The sequence below is a fragment of the Acipenser ruthenus genome, chromosome 8, assembly GCF_902713425.1.
Source record: "Acipenser ruthenus chromosome 8, fAciRut3.2 maternal haplotype, whole genome shotgun sequence".
NCBI classification, from domain to species: domain Eukaryota; kingdom Metazoa; phylum Chordata; class Actinopteri; order Acipenseriformes; family Acipenseridae; genus Acipenser; species Acipenser ruthenus.
The window spans coordinates 49,066,306-49,085,732 of NC_081196.1; the positions used below are offsets into that span (position 1 = coordinate 49,066,306).

Sequence of the window (19,427 nt, forward strand, 5' to 3'; positions counted from 1 at the left end):
CTGTGATAAAAAAAAAAAATCCTCTAGTCTATTCTTCCTTAACTGCTACATTTTCACTCATCACCTCGTCTGTGAAAAGAAAGACCATGCTCTTTCTAGGTATCTTATTTGTGAAGAGCGTATCCAACAAATTGGAAAGGGGAGATACAATATCAATTTAAATCTTAATTTTAACATTTATAATACACTATAAATTTAAATCTTAATTTTAACATTTATAAATGGTAACCTTTGTCCGCCATGGTCATGCCACATGGACCCAAGTACTAAGCAATGGGGAACAGTAACCTAGGTTAGTCAGAAAACCTTTTTTTTCCAGCCGGGACTGCCAGCATTGCAGGTATACAAATGCCACCCATTACCTTTCCAGTCAATCTGATTGAGTCCCTGTGGGACAAATTGAATTTATTGAAGCATTGTAATATAAAGATCCCAAACACTGCATGCGACTTGCCAACATGACTCCAAGATGATTACTTGTTTACATTTGACAGTTTTTTTTCAAAATCAGGGGGGACTTTAATTGCTCACAGTCAAGTCACAAAGCAGGATAATAATGTGAAATATTACATTTTTGGTTTACTGGGAATTGAGAGTACCTTATTAGCTGACACACTTGGTTGAAATCAGAATTGAATTCAGAAATCAATTTCCCTTTTACTTTCCCTTTGAAGGATCCCCTTTGTGATTATAAGACATGGGCTCAATTAAAAGAAGGGAAGCTGACAGAAAAGTCTCACTCACTAGTCTGCTTCACATATCAGTTTTTCTCCAAGATATTTTTTCATACCCATTTTCAGGTGTGCTCAGCATGCCTCATCTGTTGCTATGTATGACAGAAGAATCTGGAACATCTTTGACTCTTAGCCCTTTCTTTATCCTTGTTTTTCTTCACCACAGTCTGACTCCAGCAGTAGGGGTTATTATGTTTTGCAACAAAACCACCTGAGATCAAGTGGTTTGGGGTAGCTTAACATACCATGCCTCATGCTGAAAGATCAATAATGCTTGTCCATTCATGTGTCCATTCGTTGAGGAACTAAAAACCACCTTCAATGGAAATGGTAAGAAAATAAACACAAGCTTACATTTTGCAAGTCCTTAAATGGAAAGTCTTGTTCAGAGCATATTTATTCTACCTGAATTCTTCTCCTGTGTACGCCCCAGACATTTTGAGTGTGTATTTACCTTCATAAAGCTTCTAAGGAGTTCTGATTCACTGCAATGAATAACAGACGGCTGTTTGTTCTTCATCTTTGTTTCAGAGCCCCCACAACCATGACATTTCAAAAATGACATATTGACATATTCACCGCAAAAAAACCATTTCAAATATCAGATTTCGGGCTTGACAGGTTCTGATTTCATGAGAAAGGAAATAAATTATATTACACATTCTCATTTAGCTACTGTAAAGCATACTCTTGTATGTGCTCCTTTACCTTAGATATTATTATTATTGAATTCAGTCAAGACAGACAATTGGAACTGACTTTAGGACCCCCAATTTTTTTATTTCCAGTAAAACTGCTTTCTAAAGGTATCGTGAAACTTGAATGTGTTCTACCGTCCAAGCCAATAGAAGTAGATACAATTGCTTGATTACTGATGGTTCTGCATGGATAACGCAACAGCCACACACACACACACACACACACACACAAAAATCAATAAGGAAAACTATAAACAATGAGAGAGGAAGTCCCAAACAGTTCTGAATTTTCTAACAAATTGGTCATTTTATCATCACCCATGCAGAACTATTGTTTATCTGCTCAAAAATCTATACCTTTATTTTTAAAACAGAGCCCTTCTGCTTCAACTGCAGCAGTTACAGTAGGGCAGAGACAACAGCTGATGTGATGTAATGCTTCTTTATTAGCTCAAAGAAACAGGTGAAACGTAAGATTTACTTGCATGCTCACCATGGATTTATGTAAAATAGATTAACACATCTGTGCCAGGGTAGTGTCACGGCCCAGACTGGCTACTGGCAGGAATTAGACCCAGAGACAGAAAGCTGCAGGTTTAAGTGTGTATGCGCACGTTTATTTAACAAAATAACACAACACAGGAACAAATAAACACAACACGAGGGCCAAAATAAAAGGTTTAAACCAAAGAATAACCATGTGTAGGCTGGGCATTAGCCTTCTACCATGTTGATAAACAATGCAAAAATCACAGCACAAACATCCCCTTCGCCTTCACCTTCACCTTCGCCGTCCCCAACCACAACCACAACCACAACCACAACCAACAAAGGATTTCTGGACCTTTTTATACATGTGGCCACCCCCCAATTAGCATGAATTACCTAACTGGAGAATAGCCACACCTGTGATAGGTGGCAGGGACAGATTTAACCCCATCCCTGCCAAATTTACATTCCCACACACACTATTTACAGCAGCAGGGCTTCTGCACAAGGAATGGAGGGGGTAGACCAATGCCAGTTTCAAGGGACAAACTGAAGAATCCTCATCTTACTGAGACAGGCGTACACTTTCTTATCTCCAGTAATCCCAGCGAGGTGCAAGTCTCATGTTAGATATTGCTTATCAGAACTTCAGAACAAAATAACACTGAGCCAAAGAACTTCAGTATAAACACAAAATAGAAAAAGCCAACCAGAGAAAGAGCACAGAGCTACATCAGTGCTTCTCCACGGCTGTCAGTACATTTAGACATTTCACAACATACTTCTCTGAATAATCTAAAAACAGGTTAATCTGTTTTGACTGTACATTCTTTCTGACTGAATTACAAATACAGTATATGCACCTCCATATTGTTGCTTTTAAAACCATTGAAATGACAGCACAGAGTAGAAGTACAGTGTATGTATGTTTGTAGCTCAGTCAGTAAAACCTTATTTTACGGTCCTGAAGCTAATAGTATCAAATCCTGCAGATTTTTTCCAGATTATAGTGCTATAATCATAGCATGCTACCTCTATTGTCATTGTAAATGTAGCCATTGAGTAGTATTGAGCATCCTAACTCCCATTTTAAATTAAGTTTAAATTTTAGACCAAATCTTCACAAACAAGGACCATGACACAACCAGTCAGTTTATAGGAAATCACTGAGAATTACAGATGTAGATAGCAGTAGATAGAGCTCTCAGAGTAGATGCAATGCATTGTGGGATATGTTTGACATAGGGATGTAAATAGTCTTTTAGGAGGGAAATATTTTTTTTATATCCATGTGTTAAAATGTTCAGAGAAATCATGGCAAACACATAATGTGTTCATGAAAATTGTTCATTATATTAACATGTATAAACATCTCAACAATGCAGTTGACACTGCGTTGCTGCACAGATATGACAAAAAGCAAACTTATTATTAATGCACAGATGATGATGTATAAGCCAGGCTTTGCATAATATGAAACATCCATTAAGGCTCTCTGTCTATGGAATATGGCTCTATCCTTAAGTAAATAGATGGATCGACTTTAATATTGAATGTCAGTTTTGAATTTAAATTTCTGAAATACTTCATTCATTGAAGGTGGTTACATGACTGATTTCATTTTTTTTTTTTCGAATATAGAGAGTTGTAATCTAAATTGATCTACATCTTCTTATACATCAGATAAGCAGTGTTTTTGACTCTGCCTTGAGTGTAGATTTTAAACTCATACATTATTAATGGAATTTGATGTTTGTAAAAAAAAAAAAAAAAAGGTTAACGAGTCATTTAAAGAAATAATAAAAAAAATTGCCTGGTGGATTACCGGCTGAAGCATTCAAGCAAATTAACTTAGTTTTCATTTTCTACAAATGGAGGTACAGTACCGCTATCTCACAGGCTCACATAGCAGCTGTCTCTTTTCAATATATATGCAAAGCAGCATCCCCACTTTTCCAGAGCATTACACTCCATAAAACTAGCCTCTAGGAGAAAAGCTATTTTTTCTTCAGCAAGATGGTACTTAGAAATCTGGCTTTTCCTTCAGGGGCCATTCAACAATTTAGTCAAAACAGCTGTGTACTTGTATACAGTATACACGCCTGAGAATTCACCTGGGAAGAATACCTTTTAGGAGGTATTATAACTAAACATCTGTCCTTTCTTTTTTTCTTAGCTTGTGTGTGCTCATTAACAGCTCATGAAAGAGTAGTTTTAGTCTTAACATTGTGAGGGGCAGTTCAGGAGTTATTTTGTCAGATTTCCATCTGCCACTGGAATGAACTAGTTATCAATTTGAAATCAGACTTGATTGTCAGCCCCAGTTAGACTTACAGTCTTGCAGAAGTCAATCGCTCTCACTGATGGTAGAAGTGTACTTAATAATGTGAAGGACGCGGGAGGCGGGTTTTAAATCTGCAGAATTTTTTTTTTTTTTTTTTTGTCGGAACTCAAAGGCTGTGAAAATGTTATACTGTCTGGGAAATATTTGAGGTTGGTGAATTACTTTAGCAAGTATACAAAAAGATGATGTAAGCAGGTGATCTTTGACTATAGTGTAATGTTGGGTTGCAGATTGATATTATTACAAGATGATTTTACAGTCTGGTTTCATATGGTGCAGATGGAAGAGTGGCAATTGTGTCTTTAAACCCTCAATTCAGTATAGCAAATTTATTTTAGTTTACCTATATCCATGTAGTACTAAACTTACGTTCAACTAGTATTAATGTTTTTATTTTTACCTTGTATAATTGTTTTTACTGTGAAGCGTGAATGTTGGTTTGCTCCTTAATTATCCATAACTAATAAACATTCGGTAGTGCTAAATTTATAAAACTACTAAAAGAAACCTAATTTATTTCAATGATACACAATACTACAACTCCTCTCCAGCAGGAGTTATGACTGAGACCTGAGACTGGGTTTGGAATTAAATTATGACATTCTTATATACTGCAAACAAATAACACAAAAAGATGATATACCAGTAAATAATTACAATGGCGTTATGCCTAAAACTTAATGTATCACATTTTTGTATTGTTTTCTTATCTGGTGCACTTCTTTAAAGTCACCATAAGGTTGGCATTGCTGTAATTACAATTGAATCCCAGACTGATTTATACACCCTTTCAATTGAAAAAATATATACAAATGCAATGGTCTCTTATTTCCTTTTTGTGTGTATTGCTAACAGCCTTGTGGGTTGATCAAGCAGAGGGACATATGATGATTCCTGCCTCACATATCATAGTTCCTCATAAATAATGTTTTATTTCCCAAAAGCACCTATTGATTGATTTATTTTCCAACATTCCTGAATATTGGATGCCTGCAGTAATTTGTCCCAGTTTTTCCTTTAATGTTGCTGTCTTGTGTTTCCATCTTACAGGCCATTCATTCTGTAAGCTGGCATCATGAAGGCAAACAGTTCATGTGCAGCCATTCCGACGGCAGTCTGACCATGTGGAATCTGAAAAACACTGCCAAACCTTTCCAGATCACCTTTCCACATGGTAAGGGTGGAACTGATTTACAGGACACTTACAACCACTGGTGTTTGTCTTTTAGCTGCAGTCTAGTGTGATATTAAAATCAAACCTTATTACACCTGGAAGTAAAAAAAAAAAGAAAAAAAAAACATGCAATAGGAATACATTTAGAAATGCTCAACTAAAACTTTGAAGACATTGAAAAAGACTTTCAGTTGATATGTTTGTCACCGAATGTATTAAGTTTCTTTATAATAAAAATACAGTTCAGCTTTCTAAAGCATCATTTCCCTGTCTTGTTCAACAGAACTTGCTCACATACTGTAGGCAACCTGAATATAGCACTTCAAGTGTCAGCAACTTCATATCAAACACTGAAGAATGGACCGCACTAGAAAGTTGTATTGTATTTTGCTACAGAACGTCCTGTGGAGCAGTGCTATGTTTTATTCGACCGCCACTTTAAAAAACATGATTAAACGCAAATATGATAACTGTGCTTCTGCCTTAAGTTATATTTCTTAGGGGTTTCCAAATCTGGTATCAAACCACGAAACCCTGCCATTCATTGATGCACAGTAGTGCAGCCTATAGAAAAGTTTGAAAAATCTTTGGCCAAAAGTAATAATGACGTTACCGGGTACTGCTTCTTGATTATTTCATTTCTGAAACACTCGTCTTTGACTTAATTAACTTAATGGTTGACCAGATTACTGGAACTTCAGTAACAAAACCAGCATGTGTTGTGTTTGAAGTGAACCGCGGCTCATCTATAACGTCTCCACCGGCATAAACTCCAAATACTATTGAGTTTACCTGTGTGATTTACATCAGCACCTAACAGCAGCTGTGACAATGAATTTATCAGCATTGGTGAAGTTCAGGGTGTTTGTAAAAGATTCAACAGCAGTTCACCGGGTATTAGCCGTGCCCCACTTTATACCTGGCAGTGATTAATAACAATGGTTCACCTACACATTTGCTGTATGATTGATAAGCTCAGCAGACCCTGCCAAACTAGTAGACAGTTAAGCCTGTTAAAATGACTCACTCCTGACAAATATCAGTAAAGTGTAAGTGGATGTCGTTTAAGTACTCATTTCACTTTTGAAACAGGTGTTTATTGTCAGCTTTCAGATATATCTCAAACTTTGACTGTGGTATTTCTTTTCTTCTATCACAGCAAAAAGCCAGAGAGATGGAAAGAAACCAGACCCATGCAAACCAATCCTGAAAGTGGAATACAAGACATCAAGGAGCAGGTGTGTTTACTTCAGCTTTGTACTCTGACACTGACTTGCTGCCTCAGCAGAAAATAAAAATGCACTGTAGCCAGTTTATACACAATACTAAAACATTAAATAGACCAATAAAATACAACATTTAAATGCAAACTGCTCCCTTTTGTTTTAAATAAGCCTGAATTAAATTGTGGAAATGACTGGTGGATGCAGGACAGGTTGATAGAGACGTATTGAGATAGGGGTTTATTGAAACACTTTCCAGGCTTTCTGCTAGAACATTTGGTCAGACTGTTTTTGCAAATAACCCTATTTCTTAATAACTTGTCTGTTAGCCTCCTCGTCACAATAAAAGCATTAAAGGTAGTTTGTCGGTTCTCTAGAATTCACATACAAAGTTTCATAAGACTCTAATATACCAAAATCAGTATTATCCAGTATTACCACACTGCAATTTGAATGGCATCACCCTTTATACTGTCTTTCCACATTATAAATTGTTTTCATTTTTGTTTATGATTGAGTTCTTGTTTTTTTATGTCATTTTATGGGTACATTATAATAATCCATAAGCACTCTACAATTCCTGTATTATGCTGAATAAACTATTTCACATTGAAACCATACTTTGCTAGGCATTTTGTCATTCTGTAGAGGCATGCATTAAACTAGCAAGCTCAATCTCTTTTTATTTAGTGTCATTACAGTAATAAATTCTTATGTAGACGTTTTCTCCACTGAGATTTAGCTCAGTCACTTCGTAAATATCACTCTAGTTTATTAGATGGAATAGCTTAGGGTATTTGGGGGTAGTGCATTGTAAATTTATACATGCATATGGCAGTCAGATAAGCACCCTCCAGGTACCAACAGCTCGAGGCAATTCAGCTGAAAACAGATGTAAGAACTGAACCTTTCAGAAACATCTTTGTAGTACATCGTGTAAGGAAGAACTATGAATGGAGATTAATGTACGCACTTCAGAAATGTAGTTTGAAAAAAACAGTACCGCCACTTTATAGTACAATACTGTTGATGTTTTGAATTAATAAGGAAATGCTAATACAGTCAGCACTCACATATCTGACCCTATACAATTTTGACTTCAGTGACACTTAAATGAGTGTAAAACATATCTGATTATTTCATTTTAGCCCGTTCCAACCCATGTCCGATTTTTCAGGGAACGCAACAAAGTTACACTGTCAAAAATACACAGGTGAAAGGACTGTGTTTTAAAATAAGTAGGCTTCCATTTAGATGTGCTGTAGTTGGTGTTGTTGGTACAGTACTATATTTTCAACAGAAGTATTTTAATTCAGAATAATATGATTCTGAAAATATCACTTGCCTAAAGAGATGACATATGGACTGTTATACAGTACATACTTTTAAATCCGGTACGTATTGTAGCAGTATGTAAATTTCCCCATTAACGACGCAACAGCATGTTACCCATGTACAGAACTGTTTCCAGGATTAAAACTGTATCCAAAGTCAGAATTCAAAATTATACATGTATAAATTCAAATACTTTAAACTGAACGCCTACCTTTTTGAGCTGGTGAGCTGCTCAACAGAAAGATGGCAACACCCACAAAAATTACGAATCTGATTTAAATGTAAATACTGATACCTCAATCCGCCATCAAAATGGTAATTGTTATACACACACGCGCGCGCATACACACACACACACACACACACACACATATATATATAATTATTTATTTTATTTATGTATTTTTGTATAATAAAACACAGCAAATATGACAACGTAACTACAACCTATATATAAGTGAGGGTTAAGGAAGTGAGCCGCTCAGAAAGCACACTGAGCAGATTTAAATGACTTAACGCTCTGCTACGAGAGCGCCGAGCGACTTTTAAAAATGGCGAATAATAATGATTTGCTTGTTTGTGTGTCTGAGGTGATGGTAGATAAAATGGCCCCGTGTGAAGTTACTGTCCCCTGCTGTACCTCGCTGAGTTCGGCGCTCTGTTTGGACTGAACCTCATATCTGGCTGTGTTTAATACCGGCAATACCGACGTTAATAATAAGAATTATGAATAATATTAATAACTATAAAACAGCTCTACGTTAAAAAAAATTAAATTAAATGATACAAATTCGAAAACAACAATTTAATACACAACTTCATAAATGGGAAACCAGTTCATCGTTCTTGACAAACATATTTGTCAATCCTGCCCGTCATCTCCACTTGTTTCCTGCAGGTGTCCATTGCGTCCGCTCACTCTGATCACTGATGAAAAATGCTCAGAAGCGCTCTGAGCGGCTCAGCGGGAGCGTAACACAGCAAGTCATTAAATTGATTCTTTTTCTGAGCCGCTCACTTACTTAACGCCCCCAATGCGCCCTGTATCATCTGATCCGAAACCGCTGAACTCCACGTCTTCGTAATCTGAACCGTCATCATTGATGATGCAAGCAATGTTTGAATCATTAATGCACAGAGCAACTACTTATAGGTCTCGTTTTTCTAGTGAGCTGCGATATTTCTGCTCAGGCATTATTTGCGCGCCAAGTGTTAAAAAAAAAAAAAAAAAAGTAAATGTTCCTAGATTTAATCTTTTTTTATTTTTTATTTAGCTTTATACATAAATGTTAATAATAACATAGTTAAAAGTTTTGAAATATGTACTTTGTGATATAATTTATAAATATTGAAAATGCGTTATCGCAAATTCAACATTTAAAGTCAATATGACAATTAAATCTGGGGGAAAAAATGCTGTATTAAGTTTTTTTGGTTAAATCTAGGTAAAATTACATGATTTAAGTTAAATCCGGGGGTGGACGGGGGGACGACGACAACACCTGGTAAAATATTTTTCCTTTTTTTTTTTAATTAATGGTGAAAATGTTACTTTCATTTAAAAGCTGGAAGGGGGGGGGGGGGGGGGGGGGCGTTGATCATTCAAACTTGTGCGGCAAGTTTGAATGACCCGGCAGAATCCGGTATATATATATATATATATATATATATATATATATATATATATATATATATATATATATATATATATATATATATATATAGTGGAAATATTGGATTCGCTTCATCAGCATCGTCATTATAATTCACAATGATCCCATCTTCTTTTCAGTGAGCCATTTATTATCTTCTCTGGAGGGCTGTCATATGATAAAGCAGGTCGAAGACCTAGCTTGACAATCATGCACGGTAAATCTATTACAGTGCTGGAAATGGATCACCCCATAGTGGAATTCTTAACACTTTGTGAAACTCCTTATCCAAACGGTAAGTGGCAAACGTAACAAGAAGAACATAAGCTTGCTTTAACAAAATAGAACAATATGTGATTTTTTTTAATAAGGCTCTATAAAACTAATTTTGTATGAAATCAAAATTGACATAGCTGTGAATTCTGAATTGATTTCTTCAATATCACTGCACCCTCTATGGCCTTGAATTAACCCATTGCAAAAAGTTAAAGAACAACGTTAGGTTACATTAAGAGGTCAAACTACTGTACCGATTCACAATCTGCCTATGTAATAGTAATAAGTGGCTTTGGGATTATTTTAGCCTTTATCTTGCCAGATTTTAGCCTTTATCTAGCCAAATTATTATTATTATTATTATTTTTACCTATTTGCATTTGTAAAATCAGACTCATTGCACAGACTGAAGATCTCACAGGCCCTTAAAATCCATTTTAGAGGAGCACACCAGTTTAATTGACAAAGGGAGAGCCCAGGAGTCATATTTAAATTTGTATTTCACCCACATATTTTCAAGGTAATATCATAAGACCCAATTGACCAAGAGCCTTTCTATTACAGAATTCCAGGAGCCTTATGCAGTAGTTGTGCTGCTTGAAAAGGACTTTATCGTTGTGGACCTAACACAAAGCCAGTACGTATATTTCATTTCATACGTATATTTCATACAGGCTTTACGAAAGCATCAGTTCATTCAAATTGTAACATGAAACAGTGTTACAATTTAAGGGTTGGAAAAATGCTCTTGAACCCCTAGTCATAAGAGCTTTATTGCCAGCATTAATTATCTCACTGTTACTGAAAACTCAGCAGGAATTGGTTTGTAATCAGACGATGGGAGCATTCTAATGAGAATCTTGTGTGAACCCGAAGTACCAGGATGTTTCAACAAATGACCTTACTTTGATCTCTTTTTTTCCAACAGCTTTCCTATTTTTGAAAACCCATATCCTATGGATATTCATGACTCTCCAGTTACCTGCACAGCATACTTTGCTGACTGCCCTCCAGAGCTAATCCCTGCCCTTTACGCTGTAGGTTCCAAACACAAAAAGCAAGGCTACAGCAATAAGGTAAGTATTAAGAGCCAATTCAACAAATTAATTATACAAGCAATATGGCAGATAAACAACAGCAGTTGTTCAAACAAGCCTCAAACACTGGGCTGAAAAATGTGCTCTTTCTATGGGAAAGGGACACCAAATTACATTTTTATTAAACCTAGATCCCTAATGAAATCTAGATTAGTTGTGAATTTACAGTTCACATCAATTGTGGATTTGCAAGTATAGTAGAAAATCAGAACAGAGTCCAAATGAGATCACAGGGATTGTTAAGGGTCACCCCAAAGCCTACATATTATTTGTTAATCGGTTTAAACCTCCTGTAACAGGGGAAGTCTGTGCTGACTATCTGGCGTATGCGTGGTTCTGCAGGAAGAGGGCATCAGCCTCGTAAGATCTGTCTGTCAGTCATGGCGATGACACAGAGAGGTGGGGAAGAGGGTGTGTTGGCTTTCCCTCTCTCTGAGTGGCTTAGAGGCGGGCCTTGGGGGTATCTTGGAAAACACACAACATGTAGGGTAAAATGCAAGACTAATTAGTCTATGGATTTAATCTGAAACAGTGTGAACTCGTATTAGTGTCTTCTTATTATGATATTTGAATTACCACTGTTAATTCTGTACAGTGAGGAGGGAAGATGTCTCTTAGACTGGCTGTTGTTTAAGATTAACAAGGTTCTCCCACTTTTCCTTTCTTCCCTTGAGGTTTATTATCCAACAGATGCCATAATCATTCAGTATTAGCACTGATATACCAGCAGATGCAGTAAAGTGGGTGCAAATTAGAACAATGCATCAAAGAAATATGTTTTTGTGATGCAGAAGTGCAGTACAGTACATTCACACTGTAGTGTTACAGAACATTGCAAATTTGCCAATGCATTCTGTGAACTTCAGTCTAAACAAAACTTCTTCTCAACTACATTGCTGAATGAGAAAGACCCAAAAGCACAATGTCACATGACATTCAGGAAGCAAGAATATTTTACAGTACTGGGATATCACCCATCTATTAGTGGTTATCCTGAGATTCCCCCGAGAAGTACGTGGTTTATGCAATCCACGGTGATTCTCTCAAAAACCCATCTGAAACGTATCCTGGGGTATAGGTTGAGTAATTGGCTAGGATATGTGGACAGAAATATCCAAATAATTGTAAGTATATTTACAGAGGGTTCTGTAATACTTTAAGAATTATTTAAGTTATTTGTGTGAATCCTACTGTGTGCCTATCTTTTTGGTAATTCTTCTTTATATTTGCTTTTATTTAACTGTAGTATTAACTATGTAAAGTAACATTAACAAGTATACCCTGATCAATTGACTCTTCATCTTTAGGAATGGCCAGTCAGTGGTGGGACCTGGACACTGGGAACACAGACATATCCTGAAATTATTATTACAGGGTAAGTGCACAATGTTGAATGAACCGATGCTTCAGGTCCCTGGTGAATATGTGAATGTGATTTCAAGTTTTCTGCATATAAAGAACCTGCAGCTATTGTTCTTTTTACTCTATTAGTGTTAACATTTTTCTTTAAACACTAACTGGTCATGTTGCTTGTTCTCTTTCTGCAGGCATGCTGATGGATCAATAAAGTTTTGGGATGGATCTGCCAGTAAGTTTGTAGGCTCAGCTATTTTTTGTGGTACAAAATATCTTTAATGAATCAACTGACTGTACTATAAGTGTATCATCACTAACATTTTCAAAATGTTTTTTTTTCACTTTAGAATAATAATAATACTGTGTTTTGACTAAAACTTTAACATAATCATTTTGGTCCCTCAAAAATAGACATAGTAAATCTAAAGAAAAAATGACAAAGAAAATCAAATGTTGATTGTTGTCCTCAATGTGACAGTAACCCTTGAGATGCTGTACAAGCTGAAAACATCCAAGGTGTTTGAAAAGCAGAAGGTGGGAGAGGGGAAGCAGGTAGCGGAGATTGTGGAAGAGGACCCATATGCCATACAGATGATCAGCTGGTGTCCTGAAAGCAGGATCCTATGTGTCACAGGCATCTCAGCTCACGTCATACTTTACAGATTCAGTAAACACGAGGCTACTACTCAAATAGTGGTAAGTGTTCTTGTATAAATCCTGCAATAAGGAGGCCCATTGATTCTTCTTTCTTTACGGTCTATATGTCTGCATGTTTGTATCTAAGTCTGTTTTGTAAGTTTACTGTTTTATAATTTACAGCTCATTTACAGTATATATTAATTGGATGTTTATATTCCTTTGTTTCAACTGAGCAACATAAGTTAGTAATTAGTAATTAATAATGAATAATGTATTTGACACTACAGATAGGGGAGGATTATACTCTTGCTGTTGCTTTCCTAAATACTCATTCCCCAGCACACCACTCAGTCAATGAGCATACTCACTAATGTGTAAACTGAATCTGGCAGGATCTTTCTTAAAAATGTTACCCTCCAGCTAAAACATGAATTAAACAACTTTAAATGCCTTACCTATGGAAACATTGCCCAATTGGTCTAAACAGGTCATGGCTTGTATATTATTATTATAATTATTTGAATGTTATGTTTTTACAGTCACTAGAGGTTCGGCTTCAGAATGATGTGGAGGACATTATCACTCCAGAGGCGACTGAGAATATCTCTCCATACACTGAGCCTTCCCAGCCCATTACAGGAAGCCCCAGCAATGTCTCTCCAGAGGGAATAAAGGACAGCATCCCCTGCCTCAAGTACGAGTGTGTGACTGTGAAATTACAGCTACTGACCAAACAGAATTACATTTTTATAATGAGCAGCTGGATTAATGGTGATATTGCAGATAAATTATTTCAAAGTGTTTATTCCAGACTTTATTTCACTTCTATATTTTAAAAGGTTTTGATGAAAGTTAATCATTTAAGAGTTGCTTGGTTCTAGTTGTAAAATCAAATAAACAGACCTAATCACAACCATTTTCTAATAGCATTAATACCCAGTTGGTGTTTTACATATTCTTACGGACGGAAATGCACAAAATAGACTACAGTTAGATATTTGGTTTTAATAACCGTGGCAACAAAATAAGATGTATCTATCCAGGAATATTTATAGTAAAAAGACCCCCCTTGTTTTTTTTTTTGTGATTTGTTTTTCTAACTGTTTACTTTTTCTTATCAACTGGGCACTTGCCTCAGTCAATTTCATACTTCATACAGTATGTTAATTTCTGTCTTTGTATGAGTACTGTCCGTTAACTGCTTCTTCTATTATTAAGGTAATTTGCTGGTTTTGGCTCTGACAATCCAAAATAATCTGTACCAAAACTGTGCAGTGCTACCTCGTTATAAAGCATCAGCATGGCTATGGGTCTAATAATCCCATTTCACAAGCACATATGTTCACAGCACTGTTTCTTACAAGGGGGCATTATATTCCCTTTAGAAAACAGTACAAATATACTGTAGTGTTTTTTTTTGGTTTATTTTTTTTGTTTTTTTAGGGTGAAGTCTCGTCCAGTAAGAATGCCCCAAGGCTACCAGGCAGAACTGGTAATACAGCTGGTGTGGGTAGATGGAGAGCCTCCCCAACAAATAGCAAGCCTGGCTGTGAACTCAGCCTATGGCTTGTAAGTGACATTGTATATTGTTTGTTCAACTGTTTCTGATTTCATGGATGGTAATCCATTCCTGTATTTCTGTGTTAAAGAAAGCCACAGTAAGGTATTGACAAGCAACAACAAGTGCAAGTACCAAAAGATGATGCTGAAGTTAAAACAAATGCTTATTTTGTAATAATGCGCCTCTGTTGTAATTAACAGGATCTGCCATTACAGCAACAGTTTGCTTTGCATTATAGACCAAGGGATACTTTGAAGACACTGTAGACATCATAAGCAGTTATTTAGTCTGATTTGCGCAGCATTAAATAAGATGGAGTGTTGAGTTACTTAAGACAATTCTTTGGAGGTTAAAATTGTAATTTCTGGCAAATTTGAAAGAAAATAATTTGTACTGTAGAAGGTATTAATCTAAGAAGTTGATCTGAGAATTGTTTTTCGGAAGAAAAAAAAATGGAAATCTAAACTGCAAATAGTAAATATTAAACTGCTGTCAGCATACATCGAATAGAGTGGATTGACAAATGTCAAACTCTAGAACAAAATAAAACTGGCCTTTGGGGAAATGCTGCATGTCATTTGGCCTTTAAGAAAGGACAAACAGCTTGGTATATTTTGAAACTGATTTTTGTGTGTGTGTGTGTGTGTGTATGTGTTTGTGTGTTGGTTGATACAGGGTTGCGTTTGGGAATTCCAATGGCCTAGCTGTGGTGGATTTCATCCAGAAGACAGTTCTGCTCAGCATGGGAACCATTGACCTTTACGGTTCCAGTGACCCATACCCGCGTCAGCTTCGCTCTCCACGCAGAAGCAAGCAGCTCCCAGCAGGTAGGGAGGAGCACAACTCGCATGATGACTGTCAGTGTGCTGGATTTGGAGGTGCCGGCACTGCATGAGTTTCCTGCTTGAGCACATTATATATTATGCTTTCTTTAGCTGGCTGCATTTTACTAATCACTGTACCTTCTTCTCTTCACAAACTATAACATTTTCTTTTTTGTTTTGTTTCAATAAATACACACATTCTTTATTCCATTCCAAACATTGGCATCACTGAATTTAAATGCATTGATGATGGTGATGATGGTGATGATGATGATGATGATGATGATGATGATGATGATGATGATGATGATGATGATGATTAAATTGAGTCTTAATTTACAAACTCTTAGTTGCTGAGGCTTTCTGTAGGTGAAACAGATATACCAGTCAACCTGCAGTACTTTATCCAAAACTGATTTTAATTTGCAAGGTTTACATCATTGTGTTGAACTATTTGTTTTCAACAATAGTCTGATGACATTAGGTCAGTTTTTTTTTTTTTTTAATTATTATTATTTTTACTTATTTTGTATTTTGGTACATTTTACACATTTCCCCCCCATATGTTTTCATTAGTTTAAGCACCAATATACTATACATATTTATTACTGGAGAATAACCAAATAGTAATGAATTACATACAAATATACCTCGATATGAATGCCATTGCTTTTGAATTATCATTAATTATAAAGGAGTATATATTTAATAAATGTGTATCAGTAATGGTACAGAATATTCCTTTTCTATATATTAATTGTAAAAAAGTTTGTAGTTAACATACTGTAATTTCAATCATCCAAATTAAGGAAGCAACCTCTAATTAAAATATTATTACAATTCAACCACAAAGCACAATGAATTTCATTTGATTTAACTTACTGCTTTAGAAACGATCTAGGAGTTATCTTATTATTTGCTTTTAAATTGTTTCTACTTGGTTATGTCAAAATAGATACAAATGCATGTTTGAAGTTTTTGAATAATTTCCCGATGGCTGACAGGGGGCTGCTTTGGGGTCACTGTCCTTTTACATTTGGCCTGTTTCTCTCTCTTTCCTCTACGTGCTGATGATACTGATGATGCTGATGTTCTGGCATGCCTGACAGACACCTTTTGCATGCGCGGCCTGACTAACATTTATTCAGATTCAAAGAAAAGGATTCGTACGTCCCACCAGAGTAAGTCTAATTATACAGGAGGACACTGGATGATGGTCTATAAGGAATTCTTGAAGCCAGGGAAATACACAAATTCACTGGGGCTTCACCTGAGTCAACACCAGTCCTGTGTCTTGAGCCTTCAGGTTCTATGTTATTATATTACTTGGCTTAATTACAGTTGTGTTTAATTGGAAGAATATTTCTTTTGTGAATGTACAATAAAACCCCAACAAGGTTTTGTTAATGTTCACACATCATTACTTCTATACAAATACATACCTAGAAGTGTGTCTCTAAGAGAACATTTCTGTGCACAGATAAAATATTTTGGTATTTGTTTCAAAATGCATACTGGGCTAAATCGTTAGTTAAATATAGGGCAGATAAATAGCGACTAATTCTTATGTAAATATCTGAAGGCTGAAGCATTTCTAAAGAATGGATTTGACTGAATAGTACAGAAGTACAAAAGACTGCATAATCACCTTTGTATGCAATAACTGCCTCAAATGTCATTCAGGCTTTAACTGCCAAACACACACACAAAAAGAAAGAAATGATATCTTGATGTATGATCCATTTAATTTCATACAGGGCCTGCTTTTCTGTCTAGGTACATAAGCTATAATACCTACATTGAAAAAAAAAAATATTAAAACAAAATGGGGTTCAATTATGTGTCACCAACAATAAGGGAAGTAGTGACATAGTTTGCTTATGGAATATGTGCAAGGCTAGTTTACCACACTGGAAGATGCTATTAAGTGGACACATTGAGTGTGTTTACATTACATATACATATATGCATGACTTGCAGTTTAAAGACCCAACCAAAGTGTGTATGTCCATCTATTGTAAGAAGGCTATGGGGGTTGAAACTGCACGGGTAAGTTGGACAATAATACCTTCCATTATTAGGCTTGGATTAACAGGATATCTTTTGGGCTCTTTTATTTTTTAAAATATTAGTATATATCTCCTATGAGCATTAATAATCAACACATTAATGTAACTGTATATCAGTTAAAAATGTATGAATTATCCTTGAATAGTTTATTCTGTTTAGGCTCAGCATTATGGGCTGTGGAATTGTGTTATAAAAATCGCTAATCACAAGTGCAAATTCAGTAGTACAATATATAGTAGAAAATATTAAACAGGGAATTCCAAAATAAAAGGTTTCTATAAGATGTATTTATGATTAATACACTTGTGTGGTGGAAAGTGGTTTGCAGTTAAAAAAACACAAACCTTCAGGTATGTATCTTGTAAGGACCATATAATTTGGTGATGCCATTGTCCTTCGATTTGACATGTAGCCTGTACATTTTCTTTTCAGGTCTATCTGAGCTGTCTGACAGCCCTGTTTCCTTGGAGCTAGAACGCTGCAAGTCTCCCACATCAGGTAATGAAAGTCTGCTTCTTTTTCAGTCCTATATCATACCATTGGTTGCTGTGTTTTCATTAAACCTTTGCACATTTTAAATACAGGAGTATAATTGCATGATAGATTTTTCAGGAAGTGAATTTGAAGGTTAGGAAGGATATTGATAGGTCAGGATGGGCAGCTGTGGCCCTTCCTAACCAGGGGCAAGATTAAATCTAAACCAAAATTCAAGGGGCGGCAGAGTCAACGTGGTGACTTGTGGGGATTGGACCAAATGAAACCTGTTTACTCCTGGTGCCCATACCAGCATTCTGTATACACTGGCATAATTTTTGTACCAAATACCTATTGAAATGTAATGTTGTTATACCGCCTACAATCCAGAACCTGTCTATTTTGGAATCTGGCATGATTTGTAAGGTTTGGCTACCTAAAAACAATGCAAATCTGACAGTGACATCTGGCACCAAATCATGTCATTTTTCATTTATAATAAAGTATGTTACATAAATGCGCACATGTCCATTGGGTGTGGTACATCTGCAGTAAAATCCTTGTTACATAATGCAGAAAGTGAAATTAAAATGAGTACAATGGACAGTACTTCTACTGTATGTCCTTGAATGAATAGTTCAAATCGTTGTTTATCATATGTTTGTTCAAATAGTTTATAATTTTTTTTTAGGCAGTATTTGATTTCACAGTACCTCTGTAAACCAACACACTATTATCCAGCATCATTTTCAATAAAGAAAGTGAGTCTGATTTCATAGAAATTGTAAAGTCAGTTCCCTCCCAAAAGGTAAAATACACCCACAACAAATTTCAGAAATTGTTTAATTTGATTTGAGTAAAAGAAATGGCAACTCAGAAGCTGCACAATTCTCGCAGCTTCTGATAACACACATCCGCCTTCGTTTTAGATTGAATCTGGACCCCAATCCTCTTTCCAGTGATGTTCTTAATTATTTAATTGAATCAATTAAACCTCCCTCCGGGCTTGGAGCTTCCCATCCTTGTGATAGTTATTGATTTTGTAAATTACAGTTGAAGGAGCCATTGGAGAAAACACCAGGTTATGCCAGTCGTGTACTGTAGTGTTCGTACACAGGCATGATTTGAAATGTAGAAATGTAGGTACAAAATGATATAACGGGTTAGAGTTGCTACAGTGAATCCCTGTTATAAGGTTCCATTTGAATTGTATCAATAATTACTACATAAAAAGAAGCTGATGCCTCAGTAAACACGCACCTCGCTAAAATGTAAAATGGCTGACTCCTAACAGTAGCATTATATAGAGAAATATTGAAGCTTACCTGTATGTACTTACACTATCTGTATTTATTGTTGTGTTGTTTTTTTGGAGGGGGTGGGGGTGTAAACAGATTATAAATGATGCTTCTTAGTGTTTTCATGTATTGAGATTTTGAGGACAAAATGGTAACGACATTTTAACTTGTTTTAATGAAATA

At 35.9% G+C, this 19,427-nt stretch overlaps 1 protein-coding gene across 7 annotated transcripts in view; it reads left to right on the forward strand.

Moving 5' to 3' along the window:
* The window catches only part of LOC117407272 (syntaxin-binding protein 5-like), a 157,990-nt gene that overhangs the window by 114,064 nt on the left and 24,499 nt on the right, over positions 1-19,427 (forward strand). For 4 of the 7 annotated variants that reach the window (XM_034012075.3, XM_034012078.3, XM_034012081.3 and 1 more), the window contains exons 8-20: positions 5,316-5,439; positions 6,599-6,677; positions 9,790-9,944; positions 10,490-10,562; positions 10,854-11,001; positions 12,330-12,397; positions 12,570-12,610; positions 12,857-13,074; positions 13,557-13,711; positions 14,461-14,586; positions 15,254-15,405; positions 16,512-16,583; positions 17,905-17,970. In XM_034012075.3, coding sequence (XP_033867966.1) covers positions 5,316-5,439; positions 6,599-6,677; positions 9,790-9,944; positions 10,490-10,562; positions 10,854-11,001; positions 12,330-12,397; positions 12,570-12,610; positions 12,857-13,074; positions 13,557-13,711; positions 14,461-14,586; positions 15,254-15,405; positions 16,512-16,583; positions 17,905-17,970 — 1,477 coding nt within the window. The remainder of the gene's footprint in view (positions 1-5,315; positions 5,440-6,598; positions 6,678-9,789; positions 9,945-10,489; positions 10,563-10,853; positions 11,002-12,329; positions 12,398-12,569; positions 12,611-12,856; positions 13,075-13,556; positions 13,712-14,460; positions 14,587-15,253; positions 15,406-16,511; positions 16,584-17,904; positions 17,971-19,427) is intronic. The other 3 variants (XM_034012077.3, XM_034012083.3, XM_034012085.3) reach the window with 1 other exon arrangement.